At 49.6% G+C, this 19,558-nt stretch overlaps 2 protein-coding genes across 2 annotated transcripts in view; one reads left to right on the top strand and one right to left on the bottom strand.

The window, feature by feature from the left end:
- Positions 1 to 7,288: 7,288 nt before the first annotated feature.
- On the top strand, positions 7,289 to 9,481 carry LOC149336819 (endothelin-converting enzyme 2-like). Its single transcript, XM_089554239.1, has one exon. The coding sequence runs from the start codon at positions 7,289 to 7,291 to the stop codon at positions 9,290 to 9,292; it is 2,004 nt and encodes a 667-aa protein (XP_089410365.1). The 3' UTR covers positions 9,293 to 9,481.
- Positions 9,482 to 9,961: 480 nt separating this feature from the next.
- LOC149336817 (astacin-like metalloprotease toxin 5) overlaps positions 9,962 to 19,558 on the bottom strand; it is a 47,925-nt gene continuing 38,328 nt past the window's right edge. The window contains exons 3-6 of the mRNA XM_089554238.1: positions 18,204 to 18,276; positions 17,094 to 17,208; positions 15,468 to 15,643; positions 9,962 to 10,230 (exon numbers count right to left, since the gene is read on the bottom strand). Coding sequence (XP_089410364.1) covers positions 10,004 to 10,230; positions 15,468 to 15,643; positions 17,094 to 17,208; positions 18,204 to 18,276 — 591 coding nt within the window. The 3' untranslated portion in view covers positions 9,962 to 10,003. The remainder of the gene's footprint in view (positions 10,231 to 15,467; positions 15,644 to 17,093; positions 17,209 to 18,203; positions 18,277 to 19,558) is intronic.

The following is a 19,558-nucleotide window of genomic DNA, read 5'->3' as shown; positions in this document are numbered from 1 at the left end:
CTTGGTGACAGAGGTGCCGCCGCCGCGCTCGCCATTTGCGCATGCGCAGTAGCGGCGCATAGCTAGCGCACCGGGGCCGCCGCCGCTGCGGCGCGCTCCATCCCCTCTTTCTCCTCGTTTTTTGTCCCACAGCCTCCCACACTGCTGACGGTGCTGGCATCTAGGAGGATGAACTAGGAGGCGCGCCAGTACTGAAACAATCATTCATGGCATCTAAGCAGCATAGATGTCAAAACAGTTGCATAACCGCTTCAATGAAAAGCAACCACGAAGTGTTTTTTTTTCTTTGACGTATTTAAAGAGATGACTTTGGCGGTTTTATTTGACTTAAGATATGTTGTCTCTGAGCGCGTAGTCCTTTAGTTCTAAACAGTTATTTAAGAAATTGTGGCACATTTCAATCCTCGTTTGCCACATCTGTTTGATTCATACGACTAGTGAAACTTCTCAAACTGACCATGTATGTGACATCCGGCGGTCTGGCTAGACCAGAACTCGAAGATCGGCCGACTGTCGCGACACCTGTGGGCAGCAACACAAACTAGGTACAAGCTGCGGACTCTGAGATGGTTTGTAGCGCACTAACACCTTACAATGAAATCCGAGAAACGTACGCAGTCAAAGAATACATGCTGTTTGTTTGTTTTTTTATTGGGGTTTAACGTTCCAAAGCGACTGAGGCTATGAGAGACGCCGTAGTGAAGGGCTCCGGAAATTTCGACCACCTGGGGTTCTTTAACGTGCACTGACATCGCACAGCACACGGGCCTCTAGAATTTCGCCTTCAAGAAATTTAGCCGCCGCGGCCGGGATCGAACCCGCGTCTTTCGGGTCAGCAGCCGAGCACCGTAACCACTGAGCCACCGCGGCGGGGCAGAATACATGCATACAACCTTTGAAAAAAAAGTGCGCTTAATTAAAAAACGACAGTGACATCTAAGTAACTGAGACGACGGGACATGTTCAACATTCTTGGACAAAAGTTTTGAATCTTGAAAAATTGTAAGGTACTGTTATGGAAATATTGAAAATGATGGCCCATTCTTCTGTTATGTAGCAAAATCTTTCTTTGGTAGTGTTTCCATCGATCGCGTCGAACAGTCAAGACTGCCATAGAAAACCAATGGGGAATACTTTTGGCGATCGCAGAATGTTAATAGCAAAAACAAAAACGGGAAGCCTGCTGAACGGCAGATCTGTGGATATATTGACTTATGAAATGTTATGATATATGAAAAAAATGGCGTTCATCAACCCTTTCCCGTTCAAAAATGCTTTTTTCCAGAACAGTTGAATACGAAGGCTCAGCTTCCAACTTTAACAACGGCACATAAAGCCAGGCGTGCTTTCAGTCCTGCACGCCTGGATTCTTGTGTCGTAATTAAATTTAGAAGTTGTGCCCTTGCCCCGTCGTCTTTGTTCCTTTATAGTCTGTCTCCGTCTGTTAAGCGCGCACTTATTTCAAAATTCAAGAACCTACTAGCCAGTGAACAAAAGTGTTACTTCATACATGTAATATTCAGAGAGAAAAATTCAGAGCTAAAAGAAGCAAAATCTGAGCGGAAGCTTAAGTCATCTAAGCGAGCTCTACATTTTCCGTTTGTCGCGGCTTCTATTGGAACTTCTGTGCTTGTTCGCATCAGTTTGTTCACAATTGTCGATACATCAATCGCCATATCCGTACTGTTGGCTGCAGTAGCAGATATCCTCTGTGGTTTGACATTTCCGGCATTTGAATATATCACATTTTTTCTGATTTTTTATTTAGATTCTCTATCTATAGGTTGCTGTTTAGGAACCGGGTTGCTCACAGCTAAGTGGGATGGTTTTGCTGATGTCACAAGGTCACGTGACCTCTCTCGACTATTCATAATTTTATTTCCACCTGCCGCGGTGGCCAAGTTGTGATGACGTCATTAGGTCGTGTTACCTCTATCGGCCAAACGTCTCGGACGTCAGCGGCGTTTTGGTGTGACAACTATTCTAGTGCGTTCGCATTAATAGGAATGCTACCGGTGATTGGCTGTCAGAGAAACCAGCCGTACAGCAGTTTCCCTGCAAGGAGGAGTAGGGTATGGCGAGAGCATCGGAGGATGTAACCGGATTGTGGTTTGAAGAGAAAATACAATGTAACACGGCTTGTCAAACTCGTGAAGGCCTCGCCCACGGCGCAGTGGCTGAGCTCGAAGGGCGGGCTGCGGAATGTTGCTGGACGCAGCACTCGCGCAGTATTTCCAATACCGCGGATCACTGAGGACGCTGCACATGCCCACACATGTTGGCCGCTTAGCAGGGATGTGAAATCTAAAATAATGCCTTCCGTTATTCTACAGGAAACTGCGGTAATAATAGTGTGAAGAAGTCAACGCAAACAACGGGCCAGGGACAGAAGGGAGGACACGTAAGACGTTCACGACCGCTTATGTCTTAGCCTTTTATGTGTCCTCTCTTCTGTCCCTCGTCCGTTTTATTGCGAAAGCAATACTACGCTAGGTTTTGAGCCTTCAGCATGGCGCGGCGGTAGTTACGATTGACCTTTCGCGGAGCGAAAAGGGCCCCCAGCTCGATCCCTCCGCGGAGGGCGTCGGTAGTCACGGCGGTGAGCCTCGCGCTCCTCTCACCAGTGGCGCTACAGTCGAGGTGACGTCATAGCAGCTGCGAAAAAAAGGGCCCCCAGCTCGATCCGTCCGCGGAGGGCGGCGGTAGTCACGGCGGTGAGCCTCGCGCTCCTCTCACCAGTGGCGCTACAGTCGAGGTGACGTCATAGCAGCTGCGAAAAAAGGGGCCCCCAGCTCGATCCGTCCGCGGAGGGCGGCGGTAGTCACGGCGGTGAGCCTCGCGCTCCTCTCAACAGTGGCGCTACAGTCGAGGTGACGTCATAGCAGCTGCGAAAAAAAGGGCCCCCAGCTCGATCCGTCCGCGGAGGGCGGCGGTAGTCACGGCGGTGAGCCTCGCGCTCCTCTCACCAGTGGCGCTACAGTCGAGGTGACGTCATAGCAGCTGCAAAAAAAAGGGCCCCCAGCTCGATCCGTCCGCGGAGGGCGGCGGTAGTCACGGCGGTGAGCCTCGCGCTCCTCTCACCAGTGGCGCTACCGTCGAGGTGACGTCATAGCAGCTGCGAAAAAAAGGGCCCCCAGCTCGATCCGTCCGCGCAGGGCGGCGGTAGTCACGGCGGTGAGCCTCGCGCTCCTCTCACGAGTGGCGCTACAGTCGAGGTGACGTCATACCAGCTGCATAAAAAAGGGCCTCCAGCTCGATCCTTCGGTGGAAGGCGGCTGGTAGTCACGGTGGATATTTCTCACTGTGTACAAAGATAGTTTGCCATGCCGTCTACTGCCAAACAGAAGAAGACAGCCCGCCAGTGTGAAGCCGGGAAGAAACAACAAGTTTTCGCAACCTACCGGGCTTCACCAAGCTAAGCCTCTGCAAATTTTTTTGCGCTGACTCCTTCACAACTAGCCCGGCAGCTTGCTCTCCTGAACTGCGGTAATAAGTAATGAAAAAGCGGAGAGACTTTGCGCATGTCCATTCCTTGTGCATAACTCAACGATGCCTAATTCTATGGTTGCAAGAGCATAATTACTGTGTTGTCTACACGGCCGCCTTCCAGCTGAAGCCACTCGAGGCCAAGGCATACCGCAGCCTCCGATCGCCAGTGACATAATCGGCGAGGCATGTCACCAGGGCACCCTGGGACACCAGAGCAGCGCAATACCGGATCGGTCTTATTCGGGGCACGATCCAGGCCCGCTGCAACTGGAGGGACGTAAAAGCACTAAGCCAAGCCTCAAGGCACCCCCCGGTGAACACTTTCAGCAAGCTCGACACGTGAGTGTGCTTGATGTGTTCCTTGTGTGTCTCGCTTCGCACTCGCAATTCGCATAGGGTCAGGGTAAGAAGCGTTTTTTTAAGCTCGAAGTCTTCTCGAGCCCATTAGCAACGAAGCCGGGCGGCTAAGGCGTCCAGAAAAGGGGTTCCACGAAACCCTCAGTGATGTCATCAGTAAACAAAGTTTCTTCCCCTTGTATTCACCAAAGTTTCTTCCTAAGGATCGAGCAATTGAACCAAGAAGCGTCCGATTGCGAGACGAGCACGCAGCCCACAGACCGTAAAACCGTGTTGCTTATTTTGCGACTAGACGTGTGCATGGTGTGTGCGTTGCGTTACGACTGTATGTGAAAAGTAGGTGCGCCATTAGAAAGGAAAGCAAAATATAGATAAAAATTAATGTTTTCACCTTCATAGCAATAAGTAGTCTTAAGTGCACTTCATAATTTTTTTCCGGGCGCAAAATGTTTAGAGCCATTATCAAAATATATCACATGCCCTTGGCAAGAGGTGCCAAGGGCATATGTGGTATTATTAAGAATGAAAACGTCCACACTGTGCGAGTGCCTGCACGATTGTATGGCTTAGTCGTCTGGCGGCTCGGCCCTTGGCTGCGGTACTGTACCTGAAGTGTCTATTTGATATATCAAGGATGGTCATCCGGGAATTTACGCGGAAGGGTGTTCCACTCATTCGATTTGGTAAGCGCAGCAGCGCTCTGGCAGTTGCTGCAGGGTGCTCTTGTGGTAAAATTCAAAGTGGTTTATTGCCGGCGCCTTATCAGAGTGGCGGCACACGCCGGGACGCACGCTGATTGGCTACTTATCGTGAAGGCTGTTTCTGGCACCGACCTCGATAAGATCAGAGGACTGAAGACGGGAACTTTTTTCACCCTTTCATTTATTCTCTTAGACAATTATTTTTTTAAATAAAAGAAAGAGAGAAGGAACTCGACCAGTGAAGATTTTCTGGTCTTAAAACCAATTAAAGAGAAATGAAAAGGAGCTAAACGCTCGAAATAAAAAAACACAATATCAAGAGGGAAAAAAAGGAATGTCGAAAAAAACGGTAAAAAAAAATCAAGACATGATCCCGAAATCCATGAAGCCAAAATGTAGTTCCCGCTGAAAAAAAAAAGCAAGACAAAAAAACAGAACACGCAAAGATTTAGAACTCTAGGCAAGGTGAATAAGATGGAAAAAAGACGTCCAGGAGGTAGCAGCTGAAACCTGAAGGAGCGAAAGCGAACAGTAACACAAGAAGCAGAGAACAGCAGTAATATAACAACGCAGAACGACTACGAAAAGAACCGGTAAAGGCCTTTAGTGCGCAGGAACTGTCAGGCAGCTAGAAGCAGTGCAGGCGAACAGTCAAGAAAACAACAGAGTTATAGCGACGCAGAGGTGAAAAGTGGAAAGAAAAAAGTTTGATGAAGTGAAGTGGATTGGTGCGGAGGAAATGGAGTAGCATTCTATCACTCGCCAATCTATTCCAGTACTGATTCTATTCAAATTCCCGATATGCAGCTACGCAAAATTAGTCACATTATTATATAACGTTATTAGGTGATTGCTTCTGAGCAGTTTCGCATGGCTCTTCTGATGTGATGGCTCTTGTGTCGGGAATTCTTCTCATCGTCAATTGATGTGGAACACCGCTGATGCGTAAATAGTCCCACTCCATAGCTTTCAAGCAAACCCATTTTTCTTTTCACTTCTGACAAAAGGTTTGCATGAACCAGAACATGCGCATAATAATCCTGTCAGCTAACGTGTTTGAAAGAAGACAAAGAGATATGTTGAACGGCCGAACTTTATACTTCCAACCAACTACGCAGTGGATTGTTGGTGGTCGGCATTTCAATCCGTTCACTCAGCTCCCGGCTGCAATGCGGCACAGACTCTTTGACACTCAAAGGGGAAACCTGCCAGCATGAGACCGGTATTCTTTCTCCGTAGTACGTACCGTCTTTGCCGAAATAGCCAAGTAAATGTGTTTGTTTTTTTTTCATCTCTGTGTAGTAGAGTACTATAGCAGCCTCTGAACTGTAAATATAAGTATGGTGAGGAGAACCTTTGTCCTCACATATCGAGACCTTTTGCTCTTTAGCGCGCCGAAAGGGCCCTACCGTGCGGTTGTGAAGCGAAACCATTCGCCTGGTAAGGTTTCGCTAAGACAGTACGTTCCGCTGACCAACTGTATTTCTCATTTGTATTTAACTAGGTGAAATACACTGTAGATATCACATGTCCCGTCGTATAATTGAAACAGCAAAGGTCCAAGGCCCAAGAAGAGAGCAGAGGAAAGGAGGAAACGGGCAACACAAGTGCTGAACTAACAACAGTGTTGTCCGTTTCCTCCTTTCCTCTGCTCCCTTCTTTGGCCTTGGGCCTAGGGCTGTTTCAGTTATGCCATTCACAAACAACTCGCCTATCAGTTCGCGTTTGTAATGTCCCGTCGTATCCTTCCTTCCAGTTTTCATACATTTCACATATTTCGCAACTGAACTCTCCCCTTAAAAGGGTCCCTTAAAAGGGGCCCTGAAAAGGGTGTTGGAGGTTGCCTATAAAATGCTCGCTTTATGTAGCGCACAGGCCCACCGAGCGTTCACGCCGCGTACAAGACCTCAAAAGCAATCCGATAATTTACAATACAATTTTAAGAACTCACGCTTCCGCGCCTCGCGGCATCCAGCGGTGCCGAGCTTTCGCCGGAATCCGCGCGCATTGCTTCATTTAGCGCTCTTTGCGTCAGCAGTGCAATGCCATCATTGGTTCGCCGCGCCAGCGCCGTCGACGCCAAACCAGTTTAGAAGTCGTTGGCTCCGCCCGCAGGGGAATTCTCTTGTGCGTCGGCGGTCGGCGGAGGGGCCGAGCGCGTGAAGCCGGCGGACCGACATTTCAGCGCGCAAAAAGTGACGAGTGGAGAGGGAAATTCGCAAAGACGCGGAAATTCAAATTTTGACTACAAATAACTAAGCTTCCACAAAGCGCATCAAAAAAACTTTTGCTGGAAGATATTTGTAACGCTGCGTCCTTTAGCACCCTAGGCATATTACATCATTGTTGAGACCCCCTTTCACAGCCCTTTCAAAGACGATAACGTTGCTTGCCTGTGTAGATGCACCCACCAGCAACAATGCAGTAATGTAGGAATTCGTAGTACACTCTATAGTCGGATAAAACTCAAGTACGAAGCATCTTTTCCCCGTCAAAGGACCGCCCTCCAACCAATGCCGACGGCCGATTCCCGTGGAGCATGGAAGTGCTGGCAGCGCTGTGACAATGCAGGTTGGGGATTATCCCTGACCAAGGAGGGAGGGGACTGTCCCCTTTCATCTGCCCCTACCTGCATTGTCTCGCTAGCAGGCTCATGAGAATCGGCTGACGCCAGTGGTTGGAAGGCGGTCCTCTGGCGGGGAAAAGGTGCTTCGTTTTTTAATTGTATCCGACTATTAGTCATGACGGTGGCACTATCCTATTGCCCGCCAACTATAAAGCTAAACAACATCTCGACCTTTCACCCGCAGGCAGGCCGAAGGAGTCTAGTGAAGCGCGTCGGGATAATCGCGCTCCTAACGTACATCTTCGCTGTCATCGCTGCCGTCGTGCTCGCCATCATCCTCTTCAGCAACAAGGCGCGGCCCACTTCAAATGCGTGTGCGACAGCTTTGTGCCGTGAGTACGCCAGCCTCTTGGCGTCTTCCATCAACGCCTCCGTCAGCCCGTGCCAGAGCTTCACGCGCTTCGTGTGCGGCGGCTGGGAGCACAGGCAAGTGCTCAGTGTTCGCGAGATGCTCTACCAGAGGGCTCAGGACCACATGACACGACGTGTGCGAACTATCAGCATGCCCTCTTTGGGCCAGAATAGCGTCCAGAGTGCGGCCGCTGCCTACAGCAGCTGCGAGCGAGTGCTGAGCGGCCACTCCGACCACCTGGCGGAGATCAAGCAAGCTCTGGCCTGGGTAGGCATTACGTGGCCGTACGCTCAAGCTCACACGAACATTCTGCGGACCTTGATGTTCACTTCACTGAAGCTCGCTTGGGACGTCATTGCGCACGTCGTACCAAAGCCGTCCGGCAACAGGACTACGCTGATGGTGAACCCCGGCAGACTGTTCTACCGAATCTTAGAACAGCCGACGCACACAGCATCTGGCATGTCCTTCAAGGCCTACTTTACAAACCTGCGAAGAAGCTTCGGACATGGACGTAGTAACGTTAAAGAGGTGAGCCTTGCGGAAACAGTTGACCTGGAGAAAACGATGGTTTCTTCTTTGGTTCCAAACTATTACGCCCGCACGTTGTCTCCTGTGCCACTGATTCCCCCACCAGGAATTAGAATTTCCCATGTGGACTGGCTCAACACTTTGCGGCAGCTTGGCTATAATGACACCGCCGCTGTTGAACTCGTAACGACTGGTCCGAACTTCATTGGAGCCTTCTTCGGCATCTGGCAAAAGAACGGAGATAAGTATGCGCACCTCCTGGCATCCTGGAGCACGGTGCAAGTGGCCGCGCTCTTTGCGAACAAAGGCTTAATTATCAACTACTATGGCGGCAATGAGAAGGTGGCGTCTGCCCGCTACGGCGCCTTCTGCCTGAGCATGGCTTACCTCCTCTTGCCCGATGCTCTCTTTGGCCTGCATGAGAGCGGATTCGACGGCAGCAACACGCGCGCAAGCGCCGAGCGTGTGACTCGAGCCATTGCGGACACTTTGCGGCGTCGCTTGTCCAGGTGGTCGCACTTCGAAAAGAACATCACCGTCGTCGGCAACTGGGCTGAGCTATACAGTTCAGTAATTCCGTTTAGTGATGGAAGACTCCCTACACACAGTTACGTAGCGCTCGATATGACCCAGTCGCTAGTGGAAAACTGGCGCATGTTGTCGCAGGTATCAGGGAATGCAGTGGACGACGAAGTCGCTCGCTCCATTAGCTCCCTAAGCCTGTCGGTGGCGTTTGCCAACGAAAGAACCTTCCGACTGACTCCGGTGTCCGTATCGTTCCCCATGTTTGACGTCCGGCTCCCCTCTGCGTTCAACTACGGAGGCCTCGGCGGGCAAGTGGCCTCTGCGCTGGCCTGGCTGCTTACCACGGCATACGCCCTTGACTCGAGGACCACCGGCATCATCGCCAACCTGAGTGCTTGCGTCGAAGAAGACGCCTCACAAGGCTTTTACATCGACCGTCCTCTGAGCCGAGCTGTCGCAGCGGACGCCCTCGTCGAAGCTTACGAGGCCGACGCGTCGCCGAAGCACAGGCCCTTCCCGCCCCTAGGCTCCTACAGCGGAAAGCAGCTGCTCTTCATGGCGCTCTGCTTCGTCAGCTGCGGTGGAAGCGAGTCAGGAAACTCGGGTGGGGTCTGTGATCTGGCGATGAGGCAAGTGAAGGAGTTTGCACGGACATTTAGGTGCGCGCCTGGCACGCCCCTGAACCCTACTGAACAGTGCGACGTGCTATGATCGCCTTCTAGCTCAGTTCGAAGTGTGGGCACGCATCCAACGATCTAATGCGACGTGCTGTTTTATTTTAGTTATTAAACTGCGCTGTTAGCTTAAATGTAACATCAAGGGCAATTCAGTCCCCTTACCCGCCACCTCGTGATGCTCAGCGACTTTGTACTGCGTGGTAACTGATTGCTGAAACCTAAATTTCCCCATGCAATGGGAGCGAGTACAATGAACTACACTGTTAAATGCTTGTTCATACTCCGGGCGGGTTCATGATAAATTCAGAAATCTTCAATTGCTGCGAAAAAAATGCAGTTTACCATTTTTGATCTAGTTTTGCCATTCTTTATTCTTTTTTACCTCCCTCTAAGCATTTGCTTTAAAATTTTAATGTTTTCTTCGTTAACAATGAGATAATCTCACCATATTTTCATACATGCACGGTCCCAGGCTGTACTGCGATCGCATTTGTGCAGAATTCTATTTCTCTCTGGTTACCTTAACCCCAATGACTGATGGCTTCTTTCGTACTTAAGCTTACGTTTTAACAAACCCTCATCTTCTTACCCTTGTCGTTTTGTCCAACTTGCTTTGCTTCTATTCGTCGGTCGATATCGTAGTTCCAGTTTAGTCCAAGAAACTATGCCGGTGTCTCTGTTGTGGGGCTACAAGTTTGTTTAAAATCAGCAAACATTTGTTATTTTGTCGTGTATGAGTGGTGGTTTATTTTTTGCAGCGGTAGAGTAATTTTATCCTGCGAATATCGCTGCGGCTCATTCCCGGCTTGTCGTAGACCTCTTTCAGTTGCTTGCCGTTCTTGTCAAGCATGGTGTTCAGCTTTGGCTTACGAGCAAAGGTCTTCGAGCCGTAAAGCATGACCGAGTTCTTGTCAAAAGGCACCAGCAGACGATTCTCCCAGGGTTCCAGCTTCTCGAACTGTTCTCTGTTTTCTGGGGTAGAAATAAAAAGGGAGTATATGGTTAGCGATGACAACACCATTCAGACACTGCAGCATGTAATTTCACCAGTTCTATCCGCTCTTTAATAATAATAATAAAACAATCTCTAAATCTTCTGAACCTCAATATACGACGGATATTCTTTCGCCTATCGTTGTTCCACTCTCTCTACAACAACCATTCAACTTTCGCACACAGGCGCATCAGAGCAGCACATCACATGTCATAGCGTTCCGATCATGGGCATAAATTTCAAACACTTTTTGCCCACACAACTAAGTATCAGAATTCCCTATTAGTATTGGCTATAAGAGAGTGGAATGCTTTTCCTGGTTGAGTTGTGGCTATTAATCAATCATCATCTTTCCCTTCATCGTTACTAACATTTCTTGAATCAGGTGCGCGCGCAGCACTGCAATCTGTTTGAACTTGCCGCCTTGTACATCTGTTTTGCCTTGTGCGTGTACATATTATTATTTTTTACTGCACACTGCACTATGCCCACAATGTATAACTCCAGCCCAGTCTGATAATTCACGCTTTGTTCTTTTATTACTGTTTTTCCTATATTTGTATAAATTTTGAAGTAAACCCGTGAGTAACTTTGTTATCTGCCCTACCTCCCCATGTAATGCCCAGCCGGGCCCTAGGCTACTTAAATAAACAAACGTTCTGACAGTCACTTGACGAAGAAAAACTGGCGTCGACACTAAATATCCTCAATGAGGGCATTAGGCGTTAGCGTCAATGGATAAAGGTCCATATTTGCGGAATTCTAATTCAGTAACTTTATTCTCTACTTTACATTCATAGATCGCTGGGAGTCATCATGCGACTCCTGGAACATCGGTGCAGCGCTTTTAAGCTATGTGCCACCACCGCGGCAGATGGCTCTTTAAAACACAGCCACTGGCGGGGCTTGTGAAACCTATTTTGCTCTTCCCAAACAACCTCCAGCCACCAGTCATTAATTTAACTTCCACCCGTCACGGTGTGCAGGTTGTGATGACGTCACAAGCTCACGCGACCTATGTGACACGAGTGCCACGTGCTTCTCTGAGTATGCTTCGTTCACGCTGACGCCTAGTTTCCACCTGTGCGGGAACCTTAATGCATCGCGCTAAAAAATTGTAACGTGACTTCCATGCAGTAAGTGCTTCAATCCACCACCGTCAACACTTTATTGAAACTACTGCACGCTTTCTCCTTGTTAATTTGGTCCTCTCACTTACAGCTATGTATACATCATTAAATTTTGGTTTTCACTGTAATTTGTGCTGCGAACTTGAAATCTCTCAATCATTTTGCACAGCAACCTGCTCTGTCCTATCGTCGACGTCCAACTATGTCCAACATTCATGGAAAAAAATTCTGAATATTGGAAAACTGTGAGGCACTGTGTTGTGGAAATATTGAAGATAGTAGTCCATTCTTCCGATGAGTAGCGAAATCCTTTATAAATTGTTTTTTCATCGCTCGCATCGAACAGTTAAGAATGCCATATAAAACCAGTGGGGAACGCTTTTGACGATAACAAAAACGTTAATAACAAAAAAAATGGAAGCCTGCCGGCGGGAGATCTGCAGGTATATTGACTGTTATATTGAAATCTTACAATATATGAAAAAACTGCGTTCATAAACAGGTTTTGTTTAAAAATGCTTTTGTCCAGAATTGTTGGGTATGTTCTAGCCCAGCATGTGAATACTGCCAGGGTACAGCTATTACATTTTTTTATTCTCGACGGGCACCAGTGAGCTGCTCATTTCACGACACCGTCGAATTCCAGGCGGTGAAAAAGAAACATCTATCAAACCAATCGTTCTTTTCGGTACGTTGTGCTCTTTGAGGGACAACATTCACAGAATAAAACGGGGCTACGTACAATACCACTCAGCTGGTGTTTTTAGCGCGTGATCTCTTAAGCAGCTGCGCATATTCCACACAATCTCACAGCCGTGGGCGAATTCATTGACACATTCACTGCAATACTCGCCAGTCATAATTGAGAGGCTAGTCCTGTTCTGCAAGCTTCACATACACGGAAGCTGCACGTCAGTCACGGCATTTCTTCAACAGCCCACTCCTTGGACATCGCAGGGACGACTAGAGACCTGTTTTATAACGATTAGAGGCACCAAACTTTCTGGTTCTGTTTCTTCTCTTCCCCATAACGGCGCTCATTGCCTTACGAACAATGAAACTGGAGCGATATACAACAGAGTGCTTTGAATAACTTATATACACTCTTTTATTGCGAAAGCAGTACTACGCCAGGCCTAGCCGCTCGTCGCGTGGTCCGTGGACAACCCTGCTCCTCGAGGAGCCACCGCCGCAGCCTAACAGATGGTGTGACGTCAGCCTCTCCGATGCTATGGCGACGCGTGATGTCAGCTTACTCTCTCCCCCGCAGCCAGAAGGAGCCGCTCGTGCCGCGCTCGTCGAGGAGTCTCGCCATGGAAGTCACCGACGAAGAGTCTATATTTGAATATAGTTGTTCTACTGCTTCTGCATTATATTGCTTTCGCAACCAACCCGGTTTAACCAGAGCTAAACCACACCAACCTTTTCCTCACGTATGCTTTCGCTTGCAGTGTGCAGTAACGTCAGTATAGTGGGCACACAGGACAGCGAAAAGTACTGTGCTGTGATGAACAGTGACACAGGCACTTGCTGCATCTCCTGCAATGGATGGATGGAAAACTTTATTAAAGCAAGCGAGTTTGGACCGTGTAAGGTCTCAGGCCCACCGCACAGCCCTCACATTACGCGCATGTGTCCAGGCCACGTAGGGCCATGGCACTGGCACCCCGGTTCACACAGCGAAGTTGCGTGTCCGGGTCCTGCGACGCAAGGAGGGCCTCCCATTCCTCCGATGTACCAATGGCGGGCTGTTCCTGCGGGAGAGGATCGGCAGGGCACCCGAAGAGGATGTGGTCCAGGGTGGCGTGCGATTCTCCGCAGAGAGTGCACTCGGGGGAAACATGGCGGAAGTAGGATAGACGCTGAGGGGTAGGAAGGGTTCGGGTATGGAGTCACCTCCAGAGGATTTGTTGGGAGTGGGATAGGCGGGGGTGGGGAGGGGATAGAGTCGACAGGCAAGGCGTGCTTGTTGAGTTTGTTCTGAGAACGTGTGTGCCCGCTCCCTCGAGAAATCTCGGCTGGGGTCGCCATTTGCCCGGCAAATAAGTCCTCGGGCTATGTTATCGGCGGCCTCATTTCCGGGATTGCCAGAGTGAGCCAGCACCCACACGAGCTCAATAAGCCTATCGGGATTTAGGGGGCACATTCTCAATATCTGCCACGCGGGGGGATGGACGCGTCCGCCGGCGAAGTTAAGAATGGCGGTTTTGGAATCGCTAAGTATATAAGCCGCATTGGTTTGGGCAATGGCTATTGCTGTAGATATCTGCTTACTCTGCTTCTTCCGGGGTACAAGGGGAGTCTATGAAATGGGCAAATGGGGGGGGGGGGGGGGGCTGCTGGATGGTAAGCCCCAGCTACTGAACGGTCTGGACCACACGCGGCGTCCACCCAGCGCACATCCTCTGAAGTGCCATATTCTTTATGGAGAGCTTTGGCTAGCGCGACTCGGCGGGATTAATGGTATTCAGGGTGGACATTCTTAGGAAAGGGTTTCAGGGTAACCGCGGTGTGTATGGCGCGAGGGAGAGAGATAGTCTGTCGTGTGTGCCGGTATGCGAATTCCCAGAGAATCCAGTATATATCGTCCGGTTTCCGTGACAGCCAGACGAAGGTACTGTGTGTAGCGATGTGCATCTGTAAGTTATTGTATAGTGTTGTGCATTCCTAATTTGAAGAGCCTGTCCGTGCTAGTGCTCTTTGGTAGGTTTAGCGCTGCTTTGGTAGCCATGCGGATTAGAGCATTGATCTTGTCTTCATCCGCACAGGAGAGGTTCAGGTAAGGAGTGGCGTAAAGAATGCGGCTGAGCACAAAGGCATGCAGCACCTTCAGATTGTCTGCTTCGTCTAGACCGGCTCGTGAATGTGAAACCCTTCTAAGAAGATGTATGACGGAGTAAGTGGACTGTTTTAGTGCTTTCAGTGTAAGGTTGTTTTTCCCCGTGTCCTGTAAATGCAGGCCAAGAATGCGGAGGGTAGGTGTTTGCGGTATGGGAGTGTCATGCAGATAGATCGTGATGGGGGAGGTAGGGACGCGCCGCGGGCGGATTATGAGGAGTGCTGACTTTGTGGGGGAGCATTCAAGTCCAATGTTTGCCACGTGGGTAGCTATAGTTGTGGCGGCTTCCTGAACGGTCGATTCTATGTCGCCATCCGAGCCGTATGTGGTCAAAACCGTTATATCATCCGCGTAAAGTGTGTGTCCTAAGTGCGGAATGCGGCTGAGAGCCTTGGCCAGGGGGATGAGGGTGAGGTTGAAGAGGAAGGGAGATAACACCGCCCCTTGCGGGGTACCAACATTACCAAGTGTGAAAGAGGGGAGGGGGGGGGCTCTGTATATCATCTATATGCAGTGAGGCTGTGCGACCTTTTAAGGAGGCCCGGATATAGTTGTAGGTCTTAGGCCCCAACTGCAGCTCTTGGATGCCCTGCAGGATGGCGCTGTGCGTAACTTTGTCGAATGCTTTGGTGAGGTCGACTGCCAGGATTGCTCTGGTGTGATGTAACATGTCATTGAGGATAGCGTGTGAAATCTGCAATAGGGCGTCCTGTGCCGAGAGGTGGGCTCGAAATCCTACCACAGTATGGGGATATAGTCCATGGGATTCCATGTGTTGCGTGAGACGGGTGAGGATGACATGCTCAAACAGTTTGCCCAAGCACGAAGTCAGCGAAATGGGACGCAGGTTTTGGGCGTTAATGGGCATATTTGGTTTAGGAATGAAAATTATTTTCCCGTGCTTCTATTCAGCAGGTAGCGCCCCCATTTCCCAGCACTCATTGAAGTAGTCGGTGAGAAGGGAAATTGAACGGTCATCTAGATTTCTGAGCGTGACATTTATGATTTGGTCCTCCCCAGGGGCTGAGTTTCGGAGCTACTAACCTCAACACCTCCGGATTCGCGTGCGCTCAAAGCCAACCGAAATCAAAACTATGGGCGAAGAACAGTGCCGTAAGAAAATACTCTAAACACACTGGAGCATATCCGCTTCAGTTAGGTTTTTTTATCAGGCCCTGCGCACCTGCACGAGCCCAAAGCAGAACCTCGCAGCAAAAGTCCCCAATCCAACTGAGGCTTTCCTCACCTGGTTCGGCGTTCTCCGGGAAGACGTCGATGTACTCATCCCTGTCGGAGCGCGAGTGCTCGTGGTCGAACCCTATAGCGTGCATCAGCTCGTGGAGTATGGTGCCCCGGTAGAGGCAGCCGGAGCCAAGGGACACGTTCTGAGCACCACCCTGGCGGCCGATGTGGGAGTAACACCTAAGTCCCAATGAAAGCAGGATGGAAAGGCAAGGTTCAAGTAATGGCCGAATTATGGGGTGTTTTATTATTAAATAAGTCAAACTTTTGCTTTGTAGTCCTTGTTCCTAGCCTTATCTAGCTCCAATTTTCCGCTTTTAGCTCAAGAAGTCTTCGAGACTAATGGCAGAAAATTAAAAAATTACCGAATTCACTTTGGAAATTCTAAAGTGCGCTTGGCAGAAGCCTTGTGGTCAACCAACTGCCGCTTCCCCGAACCGCTTGGCGCGTGGCGGGATTCCTGCATGTGCGGCTTTTATTGTATTTGGTCACTGCGGTCTCTATTTTGATTGCAGTGTTTTAGAGCGCAGCTCTTTGGCGCCCGTTTCGCGGCGTCGCCGTCGGCGTTGTCCGTTCGGCGTTCATTGTGTTCTTTGGCGCTAGCGTTCACGTTTTACACTCCGATCATTTTAAGGAAAAGAAGCGCTCATAACTGGTTCCCTGGGTCAGTGGACGCCTAAATCGTGCTTTTGTGTTGTTGTTGCGGCTGCTGCAAGAGCCGTTGCATAGCAACCGTCGCATTGGACATCCGAACCGCACCGTACAAGAAGGGAGAGAGAAGAAAGTCAAAGAGGGGCCGTAGTGAATAAAGTGGAAATTCTATTTGAGGAAAGGAAATTACGCAGTAACTGTCACGCTTCTCTCGGCGGACACCCGTCATCCGTTTGAAGAGAAAGGGAGGAAGTGGGAGTGAAAGAATTAGGAACTGAAAGAGGCCCCGTAGTGCAGAAAATGAATTTCAGGAAAAGAAATTACGGAGGAGGTTGCGCCGCTGCGCGGAGGAGCGGCCACAGTTGGCACGATTCCAGCGCACGGACGGACGCTGCGAGCACGGACGGACACCGCTAGTACGAGCCATTAAAGGCTTTCGCCTTAATAATTTGAGCTGAACTCGGTAAAGACCAGACAGGCTTGCGAGCTGAGTAAAACATCATTCAATGTGTATGGAATGTCAGGCAACACGCGTAATTTGAACAACCTGGCGTGATCAGTGTTTCGTTCTGTTTGTTGCTCAGCTGGCATCTTTATTGCGCCGCAAATAAAAGGACATTTCGCGTGGTTTAGACGTTCCATTTGATTCGCTTGAGGCGCATGTTATCGGCTTACTATTTTATTGATATAAAAAGAAGAAGGCTATATTTACTATTAAACGCGAACAAGACAATTGAGCTAGGAAGCAGGGAAGTGAGCCTCTTATGATTTTCTACCCCTGGCCACGCGCTAAGCGTGGGTTTGAGAAAGGATACCCTGACCGGGACAGTGCTCAGATGCATCATGTTTTGTACATCATGGTGACTTCTGGACACTACAGAATGGTGAAGTCTAGACGGTGTTCCTCAACATGGTAATTTACAGCGCACGCTCTTGATTTCTGGAGTGCATGGCACGTAGTCTTCTTCAGAAGACTCACCCGTCTCCACGCATAATGGAAATGTAGTTAGCATGCTTTTTCCGGGGCACAAAGCGAAGGCAAGTGTGGGACTCGATCTCGTCCATGGCCTGCCGAATCTTCTTCGTGGAGCGACCTGGAACAAAAGGGAAAGGAAGCGAGTACGCTTCATCACCACCGTTTAGCAGGCCCAGATGGCATCTGCAGGTGGTCCGACGACCACGCGTCCAATAATGTTCGCACCGCCATATTGGACAGCGGCCACAGAGTCATTCAGTGGAACACTGACGCGCGGTGGAGGGTGTGGTCTCTGGCGGTCTCTTCTAACCGGTCTTTTAAAGAAAGCACCCAATGACCACCAGAGAGATTCGCGCACGTTCGGAACATAAAGGTCGTTACAAAAACGAAGAAAATATCGCAAAATGTTGTGCCGCCCAAGTATCGAAAAGTACAGCTCCTAGTTTCGTACAGCCTTTTCCAAAGGTGCCCGGCCACTTGGTTACCTGTAGAGCCATGTTGCAAGGCACTTACATCATCACTGTGGCTGTAGATCCCTAGGGAGTGACAAAACTTCTTGTCCGCACTCATCCAGCCGGGTTCTGCACCTTCAAGGGTCCCGTAGATATCCCTGTGCACTCCATGACAGCGAGCCCTGTGGTCTGGACACTTTTGACAACTAATATTTAGTGTATATATAATAATACAACGTTATATTGAGGCTTTTTTAGAGACCACTTTAACCACTTTTGTTTTCTCCGTTATCTTGTCTGCTCCTTGCAGCCGTGTTTTTCCCTGCACCATTACCGAGTGAAATCAGCTACCATCACCATCAGTAGCTGACAGTGATGCCTTAGAACAGGCCATTATTGAGTTGTTGGTTTGCTTCATGTCTTGCTTTGTACAGTTTTTGTGTTTATGGTGCCCCTTCTTCCAGGGTCCTTGAATGGGCCTGCGGTATGCTCCAATAAATAAATAAGCGCATGAGTACATTCCAATAAAACATCACGCCCTCAAATAGCGGCACCCGGACTGGGCTCAAAAATCATGTTGACAGGCTAACAAATTAGTTAAGGGAATTTTTGTTGTTTATTGCTGGCTTTACGTCTAGCTAAGCGTTCCGCGTGTACTTACGGATGCTGTTGGTAATGACGTAAGGAACGATGCCTCCGGGCCACAGTTCGTCCTGCTCGGTCACTGCATTCCGCTGCACATTCGAAAAAAAGTTACGAAGGGCACTTAAGAACACTGACCTGCTGCGAATGCAAAAGCATTTGTGTCACCGTGAGCCACTCGTTAAATATATTTGTTTACTAGTTCATAACTAGTGCGAGTATCTCAAAGGCATTTCCGTCGAAGCTCTTTAGGAAAGACCACACGAACACGTGTATATATAAGCGCCGCTCTAAGCAAGCCATCACGTCACTTCCGGCTTTCATCACCTCCACACGCACCACTCTCGCCGTAGAAGTACACGTAATCTCCGATGTCATCAAGCACTTTACCACTCTACCTTCCGCCTGAAAGCCTACACAGACTCGCAGGCAGCTCTGCCGGCTTTTAATGAAAAAGCCCTACCCTTCCCTACTTGGTCGGCCTTAGATGCCGCACTGATACCATTGAGCCTACGACCGGTGAACCTTCGGTGGATCCCTGGTCACATGGGCATTCTAAGCAATGAGCTGGCTCACCAGCTTGCCGGCGGCACTATACACCGGGCGCCTGGGATTCCATGGATGAGCCCGCCGACGGCGCAGGCGTTCAGGGCTTATAAACTCACTGTCGACGAATACTACACACAGCAAAAATTAAAATAGCTTATTCAAGACTGCCACAGCCAACCTTATCGATCCGTGAAGCTGGCATCCTTGGCCGAATACAGTTTAATCTGCTTCATACGCCAGCCAAACTTTATTTGTACCTGTTACGTACCTCAGTGCTTAAACTATTCACACACATACGCATATTTAGAACACTGCCTTACACAGTGCCACACAGCCTTCTAGTCCACCGCCTATCCTCGTGGCCCATCTGACTACCATCCCGGGACTTGACCTGTAAAGGGGCATACTACGTAGATATAGGAGGACCGTCGCCCCGGGGGTTTTACACGGCTGCTTTAGTTCACCAGGGAACACAGGTTGACAGGCTTTTCTTTGGGCTCTCCATTCCGCACACGCCTAGGAGGCAGCCATTGCACTAGCCGCTGCAGATCCTAACTTTAGGGTAATCATTACAGATTCCCGTCACACCTGTATGAGGTATCTGGAAGTCGAGGTATCAACCCTGCCCTACCACCTCCTAAAGTGAGCAGCCGCTGATGCCGACAACACCCCAAAACGGATCATCTGGGCTCCAGGTCACCAGGGTCTGAGAGTTAAGAGGCCGCTGACGCGACTGCCAGAGCGCTTACCCACCGGGCACCTCACCCCAACTCTTCTGGACCAGAGCATGTTAGGCAACCGCTACTGCGGTCCCGAGAAATTTTT

This window comes from Amblyomma mixtum, chromosome 7 (assembly GCF_055824585.1).
Source record: "Amblyomma mixtum isolate Tamu chromosome 7, ASM5582458v1, whole genome shotgun sequence".
Lineage (NCBI taxonomy): Eukaryota > Metazoa > Arthropoda > Arachnida > Ixodida > Ixodidae > Amblyomma > Amblyomma mixtum.
The sequence above is the reverse complement of the archived record's forward strand: the minus strand, read 5'-3'. Positions and strand labels throughout refer to the sequence as shown.